Raw genomic sequence first — 20,009 nt, forward strand, 5'->3', positions numbered from 1 at the left:
CGGAATTTAACGTTATTTTTTTTAAGGCTACAGGTACCCTTTAAAGTCTACAGAGATGGATACAGATACGCAAAACCTAAGAATTGAAAGAAGCTGTTCTTTCTTTTTCTCAAGACCATGGATGAGTGTTTTACCTGCTCAGTGTGAAGTGAGGTCTCCTCCGGGGCTCCCAGTGGCCAGTCAACTCCCAGCTCCGTGGCTCTGGCTGCTTCCTGCGATGATCTGGTGCCAGTTAAGCTGCCAGCTGCCCCTCCTGGGGTAGAATCATGCGTGGCCTCAGTGCCAGTCAGCCTCGGTGATAGCGGGGATCTCATCAGGGTGCTCTGATCCAGACACTCTCCTTCTAGCTGGGGATCCACGTCTGATGAGCGGGATATATCCGGGGAGTCCTGTGCCCATTCTCTGCCTCTTGCTGGCAACAATTGGGAGATGGTTTCTGGGGTGTTGGAGTCATGCGCCCCCGTTTCCTGTAAGACTTCTACATTAACACTTTCCTTCTCAAGCAGCCCAGCCAGAGGGGGTTCTGGGAGATCTGGATTGGCTGTTTCTTCCCCTAGGGAACCAGCTTTGGTTGGGGTGCATGGGGCTTTATCAGTGCATTTAGCATTCATGACTTGGGACTTACAAGGGTCACTTGTCACCTCATCGTTTATCTTTTCCTTATCCGCAATGCTGTCAGCGGACATGTCATAAGTTGACGTCTCCAATAATTTTCTTTCCTTTGGTTTGCTTTGGTCTGAAGGGTCAGACATAACAGGGGCATCTGTGATGACGGGGCACTCTGTTATGCCACTTTCAAGTAGTGCCATTGAGGTGGTGCCAGGAGTACAGTCTGTGTCTTGCTGTGAAATGGAGGCATGAATTGCATCTGTGACAGATGTTTCCAGCACTACTGAACTATCTGCAGCATCTTTTGGAGAAGGCTCCCTCTGGTGGCAGGGTATGAGTATTGCCGTGGGAGGCAGTCCCGGAGACTCTTCTAGGTTACTGGCAGCCTGTGGTTCATCAGTTGGGGTCTGCAGGATATAAAAATGTAAAAGTTGATCTAAGGATTACAAGATAAGTGATTTTACAAAATTTAAAGGACAACTGTAACGAGAGGCTGTCATAGTTATTTCGTTTTAAGCAATACCTGTTGCATGGCTGTCCTGCTGATCCTCTGCCTCTAATACATTTAGCCATAGCCCCTGAACAAGCATTTGCAGATCAGGTGTTTTTGACATTATAGTCAGATCTGACAAGATTAGCTGCATGCTTGTTTCTGGTGTTATTCAGACACTACTGCAGCCAAATAGACCAGCAGGGCTGCCGGGCAACTGGTATTGTTTAAAAGGAAATAAATATGGAAACCTCACTTCAGTTGTCCTTTAAGGCTGAAGTGCATAACTCAGGGTAAAGTGTAAGTGTAGTTATACTCAGGTCAAAGAACATATACTTGTTTAAAGCTAAGTACCCACGGCCAGATGGACTAGGGATCTCCGCTGACAAACAATCATTGACTGATCGATCTGGTAGAATCTGCAAGTGTCGTTGGCGCCATCATAAACAAACGAGCGGGTCAGCATCTGTACTGCTGCCAGGCGTAAAAAAAAACAAAAAACGACAGCACAAACTGCCCCTATCTACAGAGAGATAATACTGCTTGCTTGGCATATGGCAACAGCCATTATTTCCCACAATGCAGCAAGGTTTGCAGACAGGAAACACAATATCAGCCACACATAGAGGAAAGATACAGCTTTCTTGTGGCACGAGGAGTATCGGCTACAGACTGGGATGAAGTTCAGTTCTGGGTTCCTCTATTATGGCAATGCAGTATTGTAGAGATACAAACCATAAAGGAGACAGGCAGGGAGTCATCGCACTCTGATAGCCTCAGCTGTGAAGGATGAAAGGTGTCGTTCTTCTCTTCGCTAGGTTCAGACCGCAGGACGCTATTGGCTGTATTTTCCTGTGGGGGAGGAGCCTGTAGAGGAGGCGCTCGTTCTGGACCTGTCCTGGTTCTCCTATCACTCTTCCTGCCACCTAATAAAGAACATGGGGTTATGATTGCGGTGATGTAGATTACAGCTTGTGACTACGTGTAACTCTACAGAGCCATGTGGCAATACAGTTGGACAGTAGGCAATACAAGCCTTGTCACATACTTGTGGCATTTGTTCTTACAATCCAGTTTTCTGATGTGACCACCATAGCCCTCCAGTTGTAACTTCCATAGCCACTTTGTGGTAATGACCATAGCTCCCTCCTGGTGTTCACTGCAGCTCCCCTGTAGTCCCTCCATAGTCTGGTTGTAGCAACTCCACTCAGGGCTGAGCCGAGGCAGAGGTGAGAGAGGCACCAGACGGTGCAGCAACGCAGGAAGGTTAAAGGACAACTGAAGTGAGAGGAATCTGGGGGCTGCCATATTTATTTCCTTTCAAGCAATACCACTTGCCCGGCTGTCCTGCTGATCCTCTGCCTCTAATACTTTCAGCCATAGACCCTAAACAAGCATGCAGCAGATCAGGTGTTTGACATTATTGTCAGATCTGACAAGATTAGCTGCATGCTTGTTTCTGGTGCTATTCAGACACTACTGCAGCCAAACAGACCAGCAGCATTGTTTAAAATTAAATCAATGTGGCAGCCTCCATATTCTTCTCACTTCAGTTGTCCTTTAGGGTGGCACATCTGAATCCGTGTGGCCATGGCTGGGAGCAAATGAACTGTAGTGACATGCACCAACCTATATACTCCAGGTTTGATTCCTGGCTGCCATGCAGATCAATTTAGCTGAGCGATGGCCGATAGCTTTGTTCTACCTGCTCGTCATGTGACATCACATCTGCGCTGCTCCATTGCCCCCCTCCGCATTACAACAGAACGCATCATCAGCCTGCAGGCTGACAACACGTCCTTACAGCTTTGGCCCAGCAATGTCACTGAGGGGTGGGGTCCCAATACCTGCTGGGGGACATCCATCTAGCATCAGTGAGGTGCACGCTGGATCAGATCTGAGGGATCAAAAAGGATCCCCTCTCCATAACACCATGGGTACGTGATTGTGAGGTCGGCAGGCCTGAGCAATCAAGATCTGATTGGGGTGGGGGAGGTACACTTTAACTTCTATGCCTTATGCTGGCTACACACGGTGCATTCCCGCCTCGAATGCGCCGCTCGATTGTCGTTGATTCGTTTATTTCCGAGCACATTTCGATGATTTTTAGGTCGATTGCCATGTAAAGTATGGCAAATCGACCTGACGATTCATCAAAACGCGAATCGGACATGTCGGAAATAAACGAATCGATGGGAATCGAGCGGCGCATCGAGTGCGGGAATGCACCGTGTGTAGCCAGCATTATACACTGCAGATCCTTGTTCTAGTCGTGCCCCCTTGTAGTGTCTTTATTGGCCTTTTCCTCCAACTGTGGAGTGGATCATGTAAATGTCTCACCTGTACTGCCAGTGCAATTCTTGTCCTCCAATCACCGTCCAACCACCACGCGGCTTCCAGTCGTGCTGTGACACCCACTGGTCACGTGATCACACCAGGCTGGGAACAGGGACCCAACCATAATGCTGGGTACACACGTTGCAATTTCCCGCTCGATCCGCGGGATCGATTGGATTATTTCAAACATGTTCGATCAGGTTTCGCTGGATACAGCCGTCGATTTTGCATACTTAATATGCAAAATCAGCGGCTGTAGCCATCTAAACCCAATCGAACATGTTGGAAATAATCGAATCGATCCCGCGGATCGAGCGGGAAATCGCAACGTGTGTACCCAGCATAAGCAAGTTGGGAAATGATTGGAAGGCAGGTAGTGTGCAGGCAGGACAAATACAATAGACTCAGGCTGCTAATGAGATAATAATTTTGACTTTATAGGAATTTCAATGCGACAATGTGATTGGAGCTGCTCAGGCAATGTGAGGTATCTGTCATGAAAGATTGGTGGTTGCTGTACACACACTAGATAAACAAACAAGCATCACCAAAGGGATCGCTACCGGCAATTTTGGTTGATTTTATTCTAATGTGAGTGTGTAGCTTGAATCCCTTAAATACTCTTGAATACGTTATAGTAAACTGGTTTAGTTTTATCTGTAGGGTTCAGCTGCTGAAGGGTTAAAGCACCATCTCTCATGGAAACTGGAACATCAGAAGGAAAAAGAACAACAGCCCTCCAAAGGAATAAAGATCAAGTTACGTAATAAATATACTAACTGGGCTCCTTTCTTTTCTTCCTCATTGTTCTTCTGCGTCTAGAAAGAAAACGATAACACGTTAAACATCTTCTGATTACGTTTTGTGTCTACAATTGAGGAACGACATGAAGATGCAGGTCTTCAGTGTTGCCACTTTATATAATAACAGATATACTGACAAATGTACTGACATGCTGCCTGTGGCTAGGGCTCTGCCTTAGGCGAGCAGGGTTGGAATCTCGGCTCTGCCTGTTCAGTAAGCCAGCACTTATTCAATGAAGAGACCTTGGGCAAGACTCCCTAACACTGTTGCTGCCTGCAGAATGCGCCCCTAGTGGCTGCAGTTCTGGCGCTTTGAGTTTGCCCAGAGAAAAGCGCAATATAAATGTCCTGTGCCTTGTCTAGCATATCACTGTGATGGGATATGCCGTAGATTGGTTGCTCATTTGTAATTTCAATTGATTTCATCCAGAATGATCAATCACTCTGGACAAAACATCTCACTTGATAGGGGGTGGGGGCACGGCACTAAATCGACAGCCGGCTGATGCACCTCCCCCCCCTCAAGTTTTAATACCGCCCCTACAGAGTACTCTCAGCAAAGTATACTCACCTGTGTGGGCTGCGCGCTTCCTCCCGTGTCTTTCCGCCTCCATCATTAAGGCATCCCTGTACCAGTGACCAGGCAGCAAGATGTGTGAGTACATACTGTACATACCACCGGGTCTTGGAGAGGAGGCGCCAGTACTCAGGGATGGAGATGAAAGGACACAGGAGGGAGAGCATCGGCCTGCCGGGGGAGGAGGGGGGAAGGGGCGGGGGAGACCTTAGGGACCCGTCATCCGGCTCTGCTCTGTGGCCGTTCCATAGATTTTTAATAGATTTCAAGTTGAAAGGCAGAAATAGATTCCTCTCTGATCAGATTTCGATCTGAGAGGGATCTGAATTTTGGGCGATTCTGTAGCCTGATTGAAAATCAATGCCGCCACAGGCATGTCAATGATTCGATCGATTTCCGGGCGAAATTAGTCGAGTGTGCTGATCAGACATGCTGGAAAATCTCAGTCGCACACGGTCGATTGGGTGCACAGCGGTAAAGGCGTGCGGTATCGCGATGACCGGTGTATGCAACGGATTTCCGGCCACTGTCCCCCCAGTTATAAAATGTTCTCCCCTCTCACACATGTCCAGTGCAGTATGAATTTCTCACCTATCCCACTGGCAGGACTCCCGGTCTCATCCGCCGTCACCCCGGTGTGGTACCAGACTCCTGTCTGTGACGTCCCACACGTGTGGTGGCGACCGTGGTAACAGCAGACACGGTGGTGATGGCAGATGGGGACAGAAGTTATGCCAGCTGTACATGTGAGGATTTACACTGCAGAGGCACAGGGAGGACATTTACATTTGGGCGGCAGTCAGGCAGGCGGCGACGCTAGGCCGATTCCGGAATTCATGCTGAAATCTATCAGGAATCGGCCTGCGGTGCATGGGCAAGCAGCTGATCAGATTCGATAGAGATCTGTCTTACGTTCAATCTGCCCATCCATCACTAGATGTATGGGCACCTTAACCCTTCCACTACAGTCACATCATACTTTTTCCAAGATCTCCAAACATGTACAGTGTACACAGCCTCCACTATCTGATATCTACTGATGTGACATCAGTGAGTGTGGCAAAAACAGGTTCACCTGGAATGAATCCTGTGTCTCTTGCTTCCAGTTCCTGGGACTGGCAGTGCCTTCTGAATAAACAGTCCACAGCTTGAGGCCATTAAACAGTTTCTCCAGTGGCGTAGCAATAGGGGATGCAGTGGTTGTAACTGCACCGGGGCCCCTGGACTAGAGGGGCCCCCTTCATCCATCTTTTTAGCTTTTAATTGGTGTTATGCTGGTAATGAACATCTCTATACTGTATGCGCATTGAATAGTAATAATCCTTAACCGTTTTGTTACTCTGATCACACCTCTCTGACACTGCAGCTGTCCTTGGTGGGTTTTGGGGCTTCATGTCAATAGAGTGTGGCCCCATGTAAAACTCACACTGGGGCCCCAAGCTCTTCAGCTATGCCACTGAGTTACCCTGTGCAGGGGCATAACAAGAGACCCTGCAAGGGATGCAGCCGGAGGGGGTGGGGGGGTTGCAGAAGCCGCAGGGGGCCCTGTGGGGGAAGAAGTTTCTTTCCACTGTCCTGAGAGACTGACTACTAAGAGCACAGAGAGAAAATACTTCCTGCACTCTGCGCAATTGTTCTAATGACTGCATCTGCTCAGCCACTGATAAGGAATATTACAAATTTTTGCAGACAAAACTGTAGACACTCTCTATTCAGTGTTCAGAAGGGTCTTGTGTACAGCACTGCTCTACCCCCTGCCTTTCTACCCCTCCCCAAGTGCTGTGTACTGTAGTGATGCTTGAAGAGTCTGGGCACAGAGAGAAAAAGTTTTCTGCTCTCTGCACAATTGTTCTAATGTCTGCATCTGCTCAGCCACTGATAAGGAATCATAGAAAGTTTTTCAGACAAAGATTTATAGACAGTCCCTAGTCAGTGTGCAGCATGCTCTTGTGTACAGCATCCAGCCCCCAATCCCTCTACCCCTCCCCAAGTGCTGTGTACTGTAGTGATGCTGGAGGAGTCTGAAGAGCTAGTTCTGCTCCATCAAAGATGGACAGTGTGAGTGTAATAAGATGAGTCTGGGAACACACTCCTATGTCAGTTTTCTGTATGCGTTTTCTGCAGCACCATGTGTCTGTATGTGTGAAAACATGCACGTTTTATCACAGAAGCAAATGTGATAGAGATAGAGAAAATGCGTGCAGTGCTTCCAGTTTTTATCTGCATGCGGAAAACACATTCAAGTGTGCACTAGCCAATGAACAACATTGGATCTCAGTTTACTCTGTGCAGAAAGCGAGGGGGAGGGGGGGGCATCCAAAGTTTAGCAGGGGGACACAGTGATTTCTAATTACGCCCCTGACCCTGCTGATGGTCAGTGGGAAGCAAATACTTCAGATTTGCATGCATTGTTACAGAGGACCAAGCTAGAGAACATGCAATGTAAACCTGTTTTAGTGATGCAAGAATCGGTGGGTGCCAGCCTTAATAAACTCCACCCCCTCGACTTCTCAAAGCTCTTTGGCCCCCACCCACTGCACTGCCACAGCCTGCCCACAGCCACCTATTAGACCGCGGATGCCAAGCTGGGTGTGGCCACAGAACTTAGGACACACTTTGGGCGATAACCATTATGGCGTTTTTGCTACGGAAGGTGGAGTTTCAGACGTTTTGGGTGAGTAGGTGAGTTACCTGCTACCTGCCAATTCTTGGATAACTAAAACAGAGGTTTACATTACATGTTTTCTTATTTTACAACCTTGGTACTCGTTAACTGTGATGCAACAGGGCCGAATTTACAATAAGGCACTGTAGGCATGTGCCTACAGGCGCCTGATGGAGGATAGGCGGCTCAATCCCCTCCCCTAGTGCCTCCCTACTTCCTTATACAGAGTGTTGAGCTGATCGTAAATGAGGTTACTCACCCAGCTCTCTGCATTTCACTGATGAGAGCTCCCTTCAGTCGGGGGCACCTCTAGCTACTTCATACTTAGGGTACCTCTGGCTACCTAATGCTAAGGGACACCTGTAACTACCAATGATGGGTAAGGGAAGTATAATTAAAACTCAAAGAAATCGAGCAGGCATAATTAATGTCACATTATCTTAGTCACCTAAATAGGTATCAATAAACAGGGGAAATAGGTCAACGACCTCAAAACTCAAATCTAAACAAAAAAAGAAAAAAGACCCCCTCTCTTGTGATCTAATGATAGGTAAAAGCATTCAATCAGGCATAACTCAGGACACCAAAGTTACCATGAAAAAACCTTTATTAATGACCAGCTAATGAATTAAAATCAATTAAAAACAAACAGCCAGACCTGGTACATGTGTCCCTAAGTAATAAATTAACAATTGAGTCTATTGACAGATATCATAAGTATAGTCTCTTCTGGTTGCTCCTGTGATAAGTGAATAAAAGCGGAGTCCTGATCTTGAAAATAATGGTAATAATAATAATAATAGGGACTCCTGCTCCACAGGTCACTATCCCAGAAGAAACATATAAATATTGAAAATTACTATTCTCACATCTCTCCTGCTGGAGATGAAGTGCTAGTGCTAAAAAAGCTAATTAATAGACTGAAAACTCCCTAATGGAGATAAAGTGATAACCGTGCAAAATCAAATTAATTATAAAACAAACATATTACTGCAAAAATTGATAAACATACATCATTGAATCAAAAAAGTGAAATGTGCAAACTACAACAATTGATCAAATAGCCAAGTAAATAAAGACAAAGATTGTCTTAAGGTAAAGGTTAGTGCAAGGAGATGGCCGCAATAGCCAAATCTGAAGTCACCTAAAGTGCATGAATGAGCAGGGAAGGAGATCGTAGGAAGCAAAAAGACTCACCAAATGAAAGAGATAAGAGGACCAGGAAAGGCTGTACAGCGCTGCCCGCGCTGTCCCACTAGTTCCGCCGAAGCTGCCAAGGGACAATCCAATAGGGAAGCTGGCGCAGTTTAAATAATCCCCCCGGACGCGGCCGCGTCATTAGCCTAACCTCACGTGCCGTCAGAAGCGTCAGCACGCAAGGTCAGGCAATCGTACACTGGAACGCATGAAAACTAAATGATACGCATAAAAAATCAAGTTGCTACCATCTAGTGGACTAATGGGATATTACAAGGAAAATCAATGAAAGAAATATGCGATTCTACAGATAAGGAAGTATGCCGCCACCCAGTGGAGAAAAGAGGAATAACGATTATAACATTATTACATAAAAACAAAGACTTTCACATGGTATCCAAAACATCCTAAACAGATACCCGATTATTTGGAATGTACATAAATAAATAATCATAGTCTTATGCTAATAAGCATCCTATAAACTTCATTACTAATACTTTATATATATATTGAGACAAAATTTAAAACAGTATTCCAAAACATGGCCTCAATAGCAATACAGCCAGGAAACAATCAAGAGATACAGGAACAATAAAAGAAAAAGATTCCAATCTTGAGGAGTCCATATAGGAAGGCCTTTACATTCCCGACAAACGAGGCGACCCAGATCCCACACTCCCAAAGCCAGAAGCACCATCCAATTGATCCTAAATGTCGGAAATAGACAGTATGTATGAGTATACACATATATCTACTCAACACAAGAAACAAACATTTCCCAAATAAATCCAGACCCTGGTGTCAAGAAAGCAATCATTGGGAAGGGAGACAAGTCCAGTCCTCTTACCTCGGACCGTAGAGTTATAGGCTAAGATCACCATCTACTCACAAAATGGAGATCAAAAAATGTATAGAAGTGTTAGCTGTCAAAAGACCCTCCTCCAGAGAGGTATACAATTATAACACAAGTGTGTACCTTCAAGACATAGAAAAGTCTGACCTCCTCACCTTAAGGTCATAGACGAGAGTTTTAGATGGACCAATCAAAGAAACATAGAGAAAAGTATATATAACCCAAACGTGATATGTCTTTCTTTCACGTTTGGGTTATATATACTTTTCTCTATGTTTCTTTGATTGGTCCATCTAAAACTCTCGTCTATGACCTTAAGGTGAGGAGGTCAGACTTTTCTATGTCTTGAAGGTACACACTTGTGTTATAATTGTATACCTCTCTGGAGGAGGGTCTTTTGACAGCTAACACTTCTATACATTTTTTGATCTCCATTTTGTGAGTAGATGGTGATCTTAGCCTATAACTCTACGGTCCGAGGTAAGAGGACTGGACTTGTCTCCCTTCCCAATGATTGCTTTCTTGACACCAGGGTCTGGATTTATTTGGGAAATGTTTGTTTCTTGTGTTGAGTAGATATATGTGTATACTCATACATACTGTCTATTTCCGACATTTAGGATCAATTGGATGGTGCTTCTGGCTTTGGGAGTGTGGGATCTGGGTCGCCTCGTTTGTCGGGAATGTAAAGGCCTTCCTATATGGACTCCTCAAGATTGGAATCTTTTTCTTTTATTGTTCCTGTATCTCTTGATTGTTTCCTGGCTGTATTGCTATTGAGGCCATGTTTTGGAATACTGTTTTAAATTTTGTCTCAATATATATATAAAGTATTAGTAATGAAGTTTATAGGATGCTTATTAGCATAAGACTATGATTATTTATTTATGTACATTCCAAATAATCGGGTATCTGTTTAGGATGTTTTGGATACCATGTGAAAGTCTTTGTTTTTATGTAATAATGTTATAATCGTTATTCCTCTTTTCTCCACTGGGTGGCGGCATACTTCCTTATCTGTAGAATCGCATATTTCTTTCATTGATTTTCCTTGTAATATCCCATTAGTCCACTAGATGGTAGCAACTTGATTTTTTATGCGTATCATTTAGTTTTCATGCGTTCCAGTGTACGATTGCCTGACCTTGCGTGCTGACGCTTCTGACGGCACGTGAGGTTAGGCTAATGACGCGGCCGCGTCCGGGGGGATTATTTAAACTGCGCCAGCTTCCCTATTGGATTGTCCCTTGGCAGCTTCGGCGGAACTAGTGGGACAGCGCGGGCAGCGCTGTACAGCCTTTCCTGGTCCTCTTATCTCTTTCATTTGGTGAGTCTTTTTGCTTCCTACGATCTCCTTCCCTGCTCATTCATGCACTTTAGGTGACTTCAGATTTGGCTATTGCGGCCATCTCCTTGCACTAACCTTTACCTTAAGACAATCTTTGTCTTTATTTACTTGGCTATTTGATCAATTGTTGTAGTTTGCACATTTCACTTTTTTGATTCAATGATGTATGTTTATCAATTTTTGCAGTAATATGTTTGTTTTATAATTAATTTGATTTTGCACGGTTATCACTTTATCTCCATTAGGGAGTTTTCAGTCTATTAATTAGCTTTTTTAGCACTAGCACTTCATCTCCAGCAGGAGAGATGTGAGAATAGTAATTTTCAATATTTATATGTTTCTTCTGGGATAGTGACCTGTGGAGCAGGAGTCCCTATTATTATTATTATTACCATTATTTTCAAGATCAGGACTCCGCTTTTATTCACTTATCACAGGAGCAACCAGAAGAGACTATACTTATGATATCTGTCAATAGACTCAATTGTTAATTTATTACTTAGGGACACATGTACCAGGTCTGGCTGTTTGTTTTTAATTGATTTTAATTCATTAGCTGGTCATTAATAAAGGTTTTTTCATGGTAACTTTGGTGTCCTGAGTTATGCCTGATTGAATGCTTTTACCTATCATTAGATCACAAGAGAGGGGGTCTTTTTTCTTTTTTTGTTTAGGGTAAGGGAAGTATAGGAGAAGTGACAGCTGGGCCAGCCAGCACACTTGTGGTGCGCATCAGTCTAGGGTGCCAGGACATCTGTGTCTATAGGCTCCTATGATGTCAATCCGGGCCTGGGTGCACATTATATTTTAAAGAGGAACTTCAGCCTAAACAAACTGTCATTAAGTTACATTAGTTATGTTAATTAAAATAGATAGGTAATATAATCTCTTACCCACCCTGTTTTAAAAGAACAGGCAAAGGTTTGTGATTTCATGGGGGCAGCCATCGTTTTGGTTGAAAGAAGGTGACAGGGAGCATGAGACACCGTTCCAACTGTCCTGTGTCCAGATCACCCCTCCCAGTTGCTAGGCAATGTGAATAACAGCATAGGAAATCCCATCATGCTTTGCACAGCATCAGGGAAAAAAAAGCCCGGGCAGTTTTCTATGATGGGGCGGAGCTTAGCTAAAAATGCAGCTAAAAATGAGACTTCTTTAAGAAAAACAAAGTTCTGATGCTGTGAAACTGTTAAAGAAACACCAAGCCTTTTCAGTTCTGCTGAGTAGATTTTTAGTCTGGAGGTTCACTTTAAGGATACATTTACATTGAAATATTAGCAATACGGTGCAATGGAAACCTTTAGCATAACACGCGGCTTACTGTGTGGTACTGGACCACGTGTACTGTCTTATCATGAACTGTATGCATCGTATGGCACATGTAATGTAGATGTGACTCTCCCACTCCTTTGCCACGTTCACAGTGGTATGTTGTAACTGCCACTTTGTAACAAAGCTTTCCCCACTGCAGTGCACCTCTTAGCGGGCGTGTTGCGGTATAACGGGTGGCAGTGTGGTAACGCACTGCAGTAAATGGGTATGTTAACAGTAGAAGTGAAGCCTACTTTTCATTAGACTGTACCTGTGCTCACTGTACCTGACACAACTGAGCACAAAGCCCAATTCATACCGGCACGGACAGAAAAACGATCCTAATTAAAGGCATCCCTTTTCCATCTGTGACCTTCCATTCCGTTAGCGCACGGTTAATGCGAAGCATCCTTCGATACGAAAAAATCGCTACAGAACCTAACTTGCAATCTGTGCAGCAGAACGGATCCGTTTTAACTGGATCCATTCCGCTAAACCGTCTGTTTTTTAGACCAACGTGAACTGGGCCGAGTCCCGCCGCTTTGAAGATCCGTTGTGTTCCTGCTATGACATAAACCGCTACAGCCACTGTGAGCCTTACTACCAGCGCCCACATCACATACCTCCCAACTTTTTGAGAGGAGAAAGAGGGACATTTAAGTCACCCCTCTGCCACACCCCTGATCACGCCCCCATCACACATACCATAAAGATTTCATAAGAAAAATATGTAGTTTTACAATTCAAACCACACTAGTCCTTTCTATCCTGGTTCATTTCCCTTCATATTAAAGGGAACCACAGATAAAGAAGGAAAAAAATGTTATACATACCTGGGGCTTCCTCCACGCCGCCATTCTCTGCTGCCTGCAGACGAGAACGGGTCCCGTCACTGACATCATCGGAGCCAGCCTACACAGAAGTGCGCCCTCTACGTATCTCTCCAGTGGCTGCTGAAGAGATACGCAAACAGTGCACTTCTCTTACGCTAGACTGGCTCCAACTGATGAAAGTGTGGGAACCCGGTTCTCATAGCTGTGACCAGCAGAGGACGGCAGCGTGGGAGCAATTCAGGCGGATGGGGCTGGAGGAAGCCCCAGGTATGTATAAAATGTTTCCATCTTTATCTCTGGTTCACTTTAACATTTTAAAATTAGTAATATATAAATTTAAAGGATGGGAATAAAGTTTAGAGTCAAACACATTTTTTAGTAGAGAAATATATATATATACTAGTATATAAATATATATACGAGCAAACCTAAGCCCGTTTAAAAACGGGCTCTAGGTCTGTTTCTCGCCGTGCACGCCCGCCACCGCACGTGTCCGTCGCGTGCACTCACTCGCCGCCCACTCGGCTCCCTGGCCCGTCCTCCTGTCTCTGTGAGGCTGGGTCCGTGCTGCGCACATGTGAAGTACCAAAAAACACGGCTACACAGGGACAGCGTGACGCAGGGACACAGGGGTTTTATTATAGAGGATATTTACATAGAAAGAGGGACAAAGGGTATCATTCATAAAGCATTTCCGCATGCGGAAATGCTTAACACCGGTGACTTTCCCGACCACTCAGCATAAGCCCCATTCATAAAGGCTCTTTCCGCATGAAAAGGTGACAGAGCGATACATTTCCGCCTTGTGCGGAGTTTTTCTAGATTAATCTAGAAAAAGTAACAAACACATCCATTCATAAAGATTAGAGCAAGCGGTATCCGGAAGGAAAATACCGCTTGCTCAACAGTAGCGATAGGCGGGCGGAATACATATAAATGAATGGGAGGGACCTCCCAAGCAGCATCAGACAGAGCAGCGCAGGGAGGGAATCGGGCAGCTTTTAAGTTTCCGCATGCCTTCCGCCACGCTGCCGCCAGCTTCCTCCAGAAAACCTCCGCACTTCTTCCGCAACAGGCAGACTTCTTTAGGTATCATTCATAAACAGGCTGTCGGTAGTGCGGGAAAACACCGTTCTTCTCCGCAACCGGTAATTAAGACTTCTGGGTGGCCATTCATAAAGAAGTCTGCCTGTTGCGGAAGAAGTGCGGAGGTTTTCTGGAGGAAGCTGGCGGCAGACATGCGGAAACTTAAAAGCTGCCCGATTCCCTCCCTGCGCTGCTCTGTCTGATGCTGCTTGGGAGGTCCCTCCCATTCATTTATATGTATGCCGCCCGCCTATCGCTACTGTCGAGCAAGCGGTATTTTCCTTCCGGATACCGCTTGCTCTAATCTTTATGAATGGATGTGTTTGTTACTTTTTCTAGATTAATCTAGAAAAACTCCGCACAAGGCGGAAATGTATCGCTCTGTCACCTTTTCATGCGGAAAGAGCCTTTATGAATGGGGCTTATGCTGAGTGGTCGGGAAAGTCACCGGTGTTAAGCATTTCCGCATGCGGAAATGCTTTATGAATGATACCCTTTATGAATGGCCACCCAGAAGTCTTAATTACCGGTTGCGGAGAAGAACGGTGTTTTCCCGCACTACCGACAGCCTGTTTATGAATGATACCCAAAGTCCTGAAAGAAGAACAAATGAGGAGGAAAGAAGGACAGGGCTCCCAAAGAGGGACGGTTGAGAACTATGACATCATATAGCCATGGATGGTGGTCCCTTGCACAGGAAGATAGGACTAGAAGCTAGAGCCACTGACCAACACACATCTAAACCCCTTTGTACTCTGCTGAAAAACTATTCTTCCCTCAAGGATCAGGAAGCCTCATTTGGGAGCATGACGTACACTGACGTCACTGGAGAGCTTTGCAGCGTTAGTGGATTGTAAGTCCTATATACCCCTCCCCATACCGCCCTATGCTATTGATGAGGTGTAGTGCGGTGACAACAGGTGTGACACACAGAGAAGAGGCCACCTTTCTACTCCTCCCTCACACTCACTCGCGTCAGTCCACTCCACTCCAGTCCAGGAGGAGAGGCAACACAACATCAAGGGACACAGAGCCCCGCCCAGCACGTGACGCGCAGGTAGGAGAGCATGACGGGAGCTGTAGTTCTGGAGCGGGTCACGTGACACCGTACGCGGAAGTAGCCGGTGATCGCTATCCCTAGTTGGATTTTTTTCGATCAGCCGGGACTATGAGTGGCCAGAGAGGAGGCCGAAGAGGAGGAGGGGGGAGACCGCCGGCCAAGGGGGTGAGAGAGCTGATGGTGGTGTGTGCCTGCATACCTGTATCCAGCCTGGCTACTTACCTGTCACTGCATGACATCTGATATCCACCTACCTGTCACTACATAATAGCCTCCTACCTGTAATCTTGTCACTATGGCATTACCACCAGGAGGCTGTCCTACCTATCATCATAATGAGATCTGCCAGTCACCAGGCGACCAGGGTGTCCCCTCCCTGTCAGCTTGTCCCTAAGATATTACCAGATAGCTGCTGGGAAAGCTGGTCTCCCCTACCTGGTGTCCCCACCTGTCACCTGCTGACTACCTGTCATGAGGTGGCCGGTAACACCCCCACACCTGTCATGATGTGGCCAGTGCACATCACTACCACCCCCTGTGCCTGTCATGAGGTGGCTGGTAACCCCCCCCCCTCCCCACACCTGTCACGAGGTGGCCAGTGCACATCACTACCACCCAGGGCCGGGCCGAGGCATAGGCTGGAGAGGCTCCAGCCTCAGGGCGCAGTGTAGGAGGGGGCGCAGAATTCATTCAGCTGTCATTTCTAATTGTGTTTGAAGCAGAAATAAATAAGAAAGGGGGATACATGGCAGTGACTGCAAGCCAGATAACTAGATATTAAGGTGTTGGGGAGGTTGTGGGCCCTGTGGCACCTCTTAGTCTAATAGCAATCAGTGTGTGATGGCTGGGGTGGCAGGGATGAGGGGCGCACTTTGGTGTCTCAGCCTTGGGTGCTGGAGGACCTTGTCCCGGCTCTGCTACCACCCCCTGTGCCTGTCATGAGGTGGCCGGTAACCCCCCACACCTGTCATGAGGTGGCTGGTGCCCCCCCACACACAACTGTCTCGAGGTGGTGGATGCCACCTGGTGACAGGTGTCATCTGGTGACTATGCATCGCAAGGTGGTCAATGTCCCTCGCCTGTCACGAGGTGGCCAGTGTCCAGGGTCTCTCAGTAGGTGAAAACTGATACCACCCAACAGAGATGTGTAAACTGACAATAACAAAAGGCAGAGGCACCCAGTATTGAGAAAACTGTTCTTTGAGTTGCGTTTTGTTTCAATAATTCTTAAGGTTTCATCCGTAGCACCTTTCATTTCCTTTCTGGACAGGCTCCTTTCCTCTTGGGCGGTTTTCCTCAGGATGATGGCTCTGATGATGATGGCAATTTGGAAGCGGAGCTCATGGCTATCACTGGCGGTAACAAAGCAGCCAACAAGCCGAAGCCCAAAGGAAAGAGTAAGTGATCTGTAAAATGGTCCATAGTGTGAGGAACGCAGCGGCTTATGGTTTAGTGTCAGCTGTAGAACTACAAGTCACAGCTTGCCCTACCAGCAACAACTGATTTGTGATGCCCGCAGCAGAGGCAGAGACAGCTGTCCCCATAGGCATAGTTATAGCAATGGCAGTCTGTATGGTTTCTATGGTAACCAGCAGCGCATGGAGCCCAGCACACGGCAGGGCAGATTCATCAAGAGACACGCTAAGAAAACTGGAACAGAAGTAGTGCGATTTTCTAGAGAAACTAGTCACAAAACTTCTATTTTCTATTAAGGACACCTGAGGCTGCCATATTTGGAGGCTGCCATATTTATTTCCTTGTAAACAATACCAGTTGCCTGGCAGCCCTGCTGATCTTCCTTGAATCAGTAGTGTCTGAATCACACACCTGAAACAAGCATTCAGCATATCCAGTCAAACTGATCTGCATGCTTGTTCAGGGACTAAAGCTAATCACTCCCCTAATGACGCAGGAAGGTGGGTCCCAGTGACATCCCCTGACGATGAGCGTTCCCAGATCCACCTTCCTGCCGGCGGGTGCACACCACGGGGATGAACGAGAGTTGTACGTTGGGGGATGAACGAGCGTGGTAGTCGTCAGGGATCTTAAAGAACTGATCCGCCGTGATACCCGTTGTTGATGCAGGTTGCCAAATATCTGTGTAATCACGCACCTGTACCCACGTTCCGAGATCGTGGAAACAATCGCTTGCCGCTCCAAAAATCACAGATCTTCGGAAAAATCATCCAAAAAATCGTGTAATGGGTATGGGCCTTAAAGAGACTCTGTAATAACATTTTCAATCTTATTTCTTGTATCCTATAAGTTCCTATACCTTTTCTAATGTGCACTGGATTACTGCAGCCTTTTCTAGTTGCACTGGCTCTCTGTAATATATCTAATCTTTTCTTTGTCAAGCTTTGTCGAACCAGGAGGAATGTGCTGCCTCTGCTGTGATAGGGAGAAGTCATGCACGCCCCCTGCAGGCTCTGTGTTCTTTGTTTACACCTCACAGACACAGCTGCCTGTCACATGCTGAGAACTGTAAAAAATCCAGACCGGAGTGCAGATAATAAAAATATATATATAATTTCTCCATACATACATACATCACTTCCTAGTTAGCGGCCATGTTTTATGTTTGTAAAAAAATAAAATAACTAATACTGGCGATTAAAAGCCAGGATTGCGGAAACGGCAAAGAGGGGGGCCCAGAAGAACTTAATGAATAGAATATTATGCTTTTTATTGTAAGAATTTGAGAGTACAGATTATTTAAGACTAAAAGTATTCGCAGTCATGGGCTTTCGAGTGGTTTACTACTCAAACTCGGAATTTAATTGAAGTCTAATGACTTCACGTGTGACCTCAGGTAGGAGGGAGTTAACTTACCCAGAAGTCTACAGGGATGTCTGTGTTCCATTACGTACACGTCATAGGCGTAATGAAAGCCGCGTTCCAAGACTCACTATCGCGCTTCCTCCTTCCGGCTTGAAAGAGGAAGCGCAGTAGTGAGTCTTGGAATGCAGACATCCCCGAAGACTTCTGGGTAAGTTAACTCCCTGCTACCTGAGGTCACACGTGAAGTCATTAGACTTCAATTGAATTCCGAATTTGAGTAGTAAACTACTCGATAGCCCACCACTGAGTATTAGAGGCAGGTGATCGGCAGGACAACCAGGCAATATGCATTGTTTAAAAGGAAATAAAGTTGTCCTTTAATAACCAGGATGCAGTTTGGGAATAATGAAGGTTATGTACCCTCTCCTAGAGAAAGCAAAGGAGTAACCTTTCCACAGATACTGTAAATGTGCTTAGATATTGCCACGTGTCATCTGAGGTAAATCCAGTCCATTGAAAGCTGTGCAAATCTGCTACCAAAGCCTCGAAAACAGGAGTTATTTTGAGAAGTGCTTGCAGCGTGCTCCGCATCAGAGGAGGAAGAAGGCTGGGAGCTACCGTAAATTGGAGCCATTGATTGGCTGATTCCAAGGACCGAACAACACAAGCTTTCACATCCAAAACATTCACTGCACTGGCTCTGTTCCCACTATAGCAGAAAACTGACATTTTTTTTTGGTCCGTATAGCCACTATGGAAAACTGACAGTGAATGGATCCTATTTTATAAATTGGATCTGATCACACTTGCGTCCCGGGGGAGCAGAAAGAAACGCAGTTTTGTGCTGTTTGCAGTCTTTCTAGACAAGCGGATGTGTTTAGCTTATGGGGGAATCCATCTGCCCCAGACTCCAAACAGACCACTGGAGCAGACCTTACACTGTCTGCTCCTGCTGGCCGCTGGGGTCTGGCTCAAGTTAGAACCCAAAGGGAAACTCCAGGGTGTGTTGAAGCGGACCTGAACTCAGGACTTCCTCTCTGCTCTTAAAAATAAGCAACAGCATAATAACCTTTAAAGAAAAAGATTTCTTTGTTACAGCTGATACAAATCCTGCAATAAATCTGAAATTTTACTTCCTGCTTTCATGGAAGCAGGCATAGGGTTAACATCCTGTGTTTACAAATTAGCTGCTCTGCTGCAGCTGACACAGCTAAGGGATAAAATTACAACTTGTGCTTAGTCACAGATGAGGGGGAATTACATAACTCTCTAAATACATACAGGGTGCATTTCTCTGTTTTTACTTCTGTCCTGTTTAAGAGTTCAGGTTCCCTTTAAGTAATGTCAGGTATAGTAATGTATCTGTGAACCCTGTTATCCCTTTATTGTAATGGGTTTTAAAATATTATTGAATGTCACACTTCAGCCATTCAGCACATTCTGTAAACCTGGAGGTTTTTTTTTTTTTTTTGGTTTTTTTTAAATTGTATTTTATTTTTTTCACTTTCAGCGGTGTAATACTGATAAGCTGTTTTAGCTCAGGCAGCCTTTTGTGTTTAAAGATAACCATTTTGTCCCTGCAACTGTAATGCTAATTATCAATATTGTCATTGTTTAAAGGTAGCCATACATCTAGCGATGATGAGCATATTCGACCAAGAAACAAATCGCTTTCTTAATCGAATTTGATTGGAGCCCGCCGCCTTGCCGCTGTGTGTGTGTGTGTGTATATGTGTATATATATCTATATATATATATATGTGTGTGTGTATATATATATATATATATATATATATATATATATATATATATATATATATATATATATATATATATATATATATATATATATATATATATATATATATATATATATATATATATATATATATTACAGTATGTTTGCAATGTACCTTATATACTCGCATATAAGCCTAATTTTTTAGCACAAAAAATGTACTGAAAAGGTACCCCTTCGGCTTGTATGCGAGTCAGTGGAGCAGGTTTTGTTACTGGCAGAGGAGAGTAAATATCATGCACTAGTGATCCTGCTCTTGCC

The 20,009-nt window shown here is 45.3% G+C and overlaps 2 protein-coding genes across 2 annotated transcripts in view; one reads left to right on the forward strand and one right to left on the reverse strand.

The window, feature by feature from the left end:
• Positions 1–15,108, reverse strand: part of BRME1 (break repair meiotic recombinase recruitment factor 1) — a 41,340-nt gene extending 26,232 nt beyond the window's left edge. The window contains exons 1-4 of the mRNA XM_068274178.1: positions 15,055–15,108; positions 4,217–4,254; positions 1,835–2,025; positions 135–1,016 (exon numbers count right to left, since the gene is read on the reverse strand). Of these exons, the coding sequence (XP_068130279.1) occupies positions 135–1,016; positions 1,835–2,025; positions 4,217–4,241 (1,098 nt within the window). The 5' untranslated portion in view covers positions 4,242–4,254; positions 15,055–15,108. The remainder of the gene's footprint in view (positions 1–134; positions 1,017–1,834; positions 2,026–4,216; positions 4,255–15,054) is intronic.
• A 100-nt stretch (positions 15,109–15,208) lies between these two features.
• CC2D1A (coiled-coil and C2 domain containing 1A) overlaps positions 15,209–20,009 on the forward strand; it is a 56,378-nt gene continuing 51,577 nt past the window's right edge. Inside the window, exons 1-2 of the mRNA XM_068273483.1 lie at positions 15,209–15,334; positions 16,440–16,566. Coding sequence (XP_068129584.1) covers positions 15,278–15,334; positions 16,440–16,566 — 184 coding nt within the window. The 5' untranslated portion in view covers positions 15,209–15,277. The remainder of the gene's footprint in view (positions 15,335–16,439; positions 16,567–20,009) is intronic.

This window comes from Hyperolius riggenbachi, chromosome 3 (genome assembly GCF_040937935.1).
Source record: "Hyperolius riggenbachi isolate aHypRig1 chromosome 3, aHypRig1.pri, whole genome shotgun sequence".
Classification (NCBI taxonomy): Eukaryota; Metazoa; Chordata; class Amphibia; order Anura; family Hyperoliidae; genus Hyperolius; species Hyperolius riggenbachi.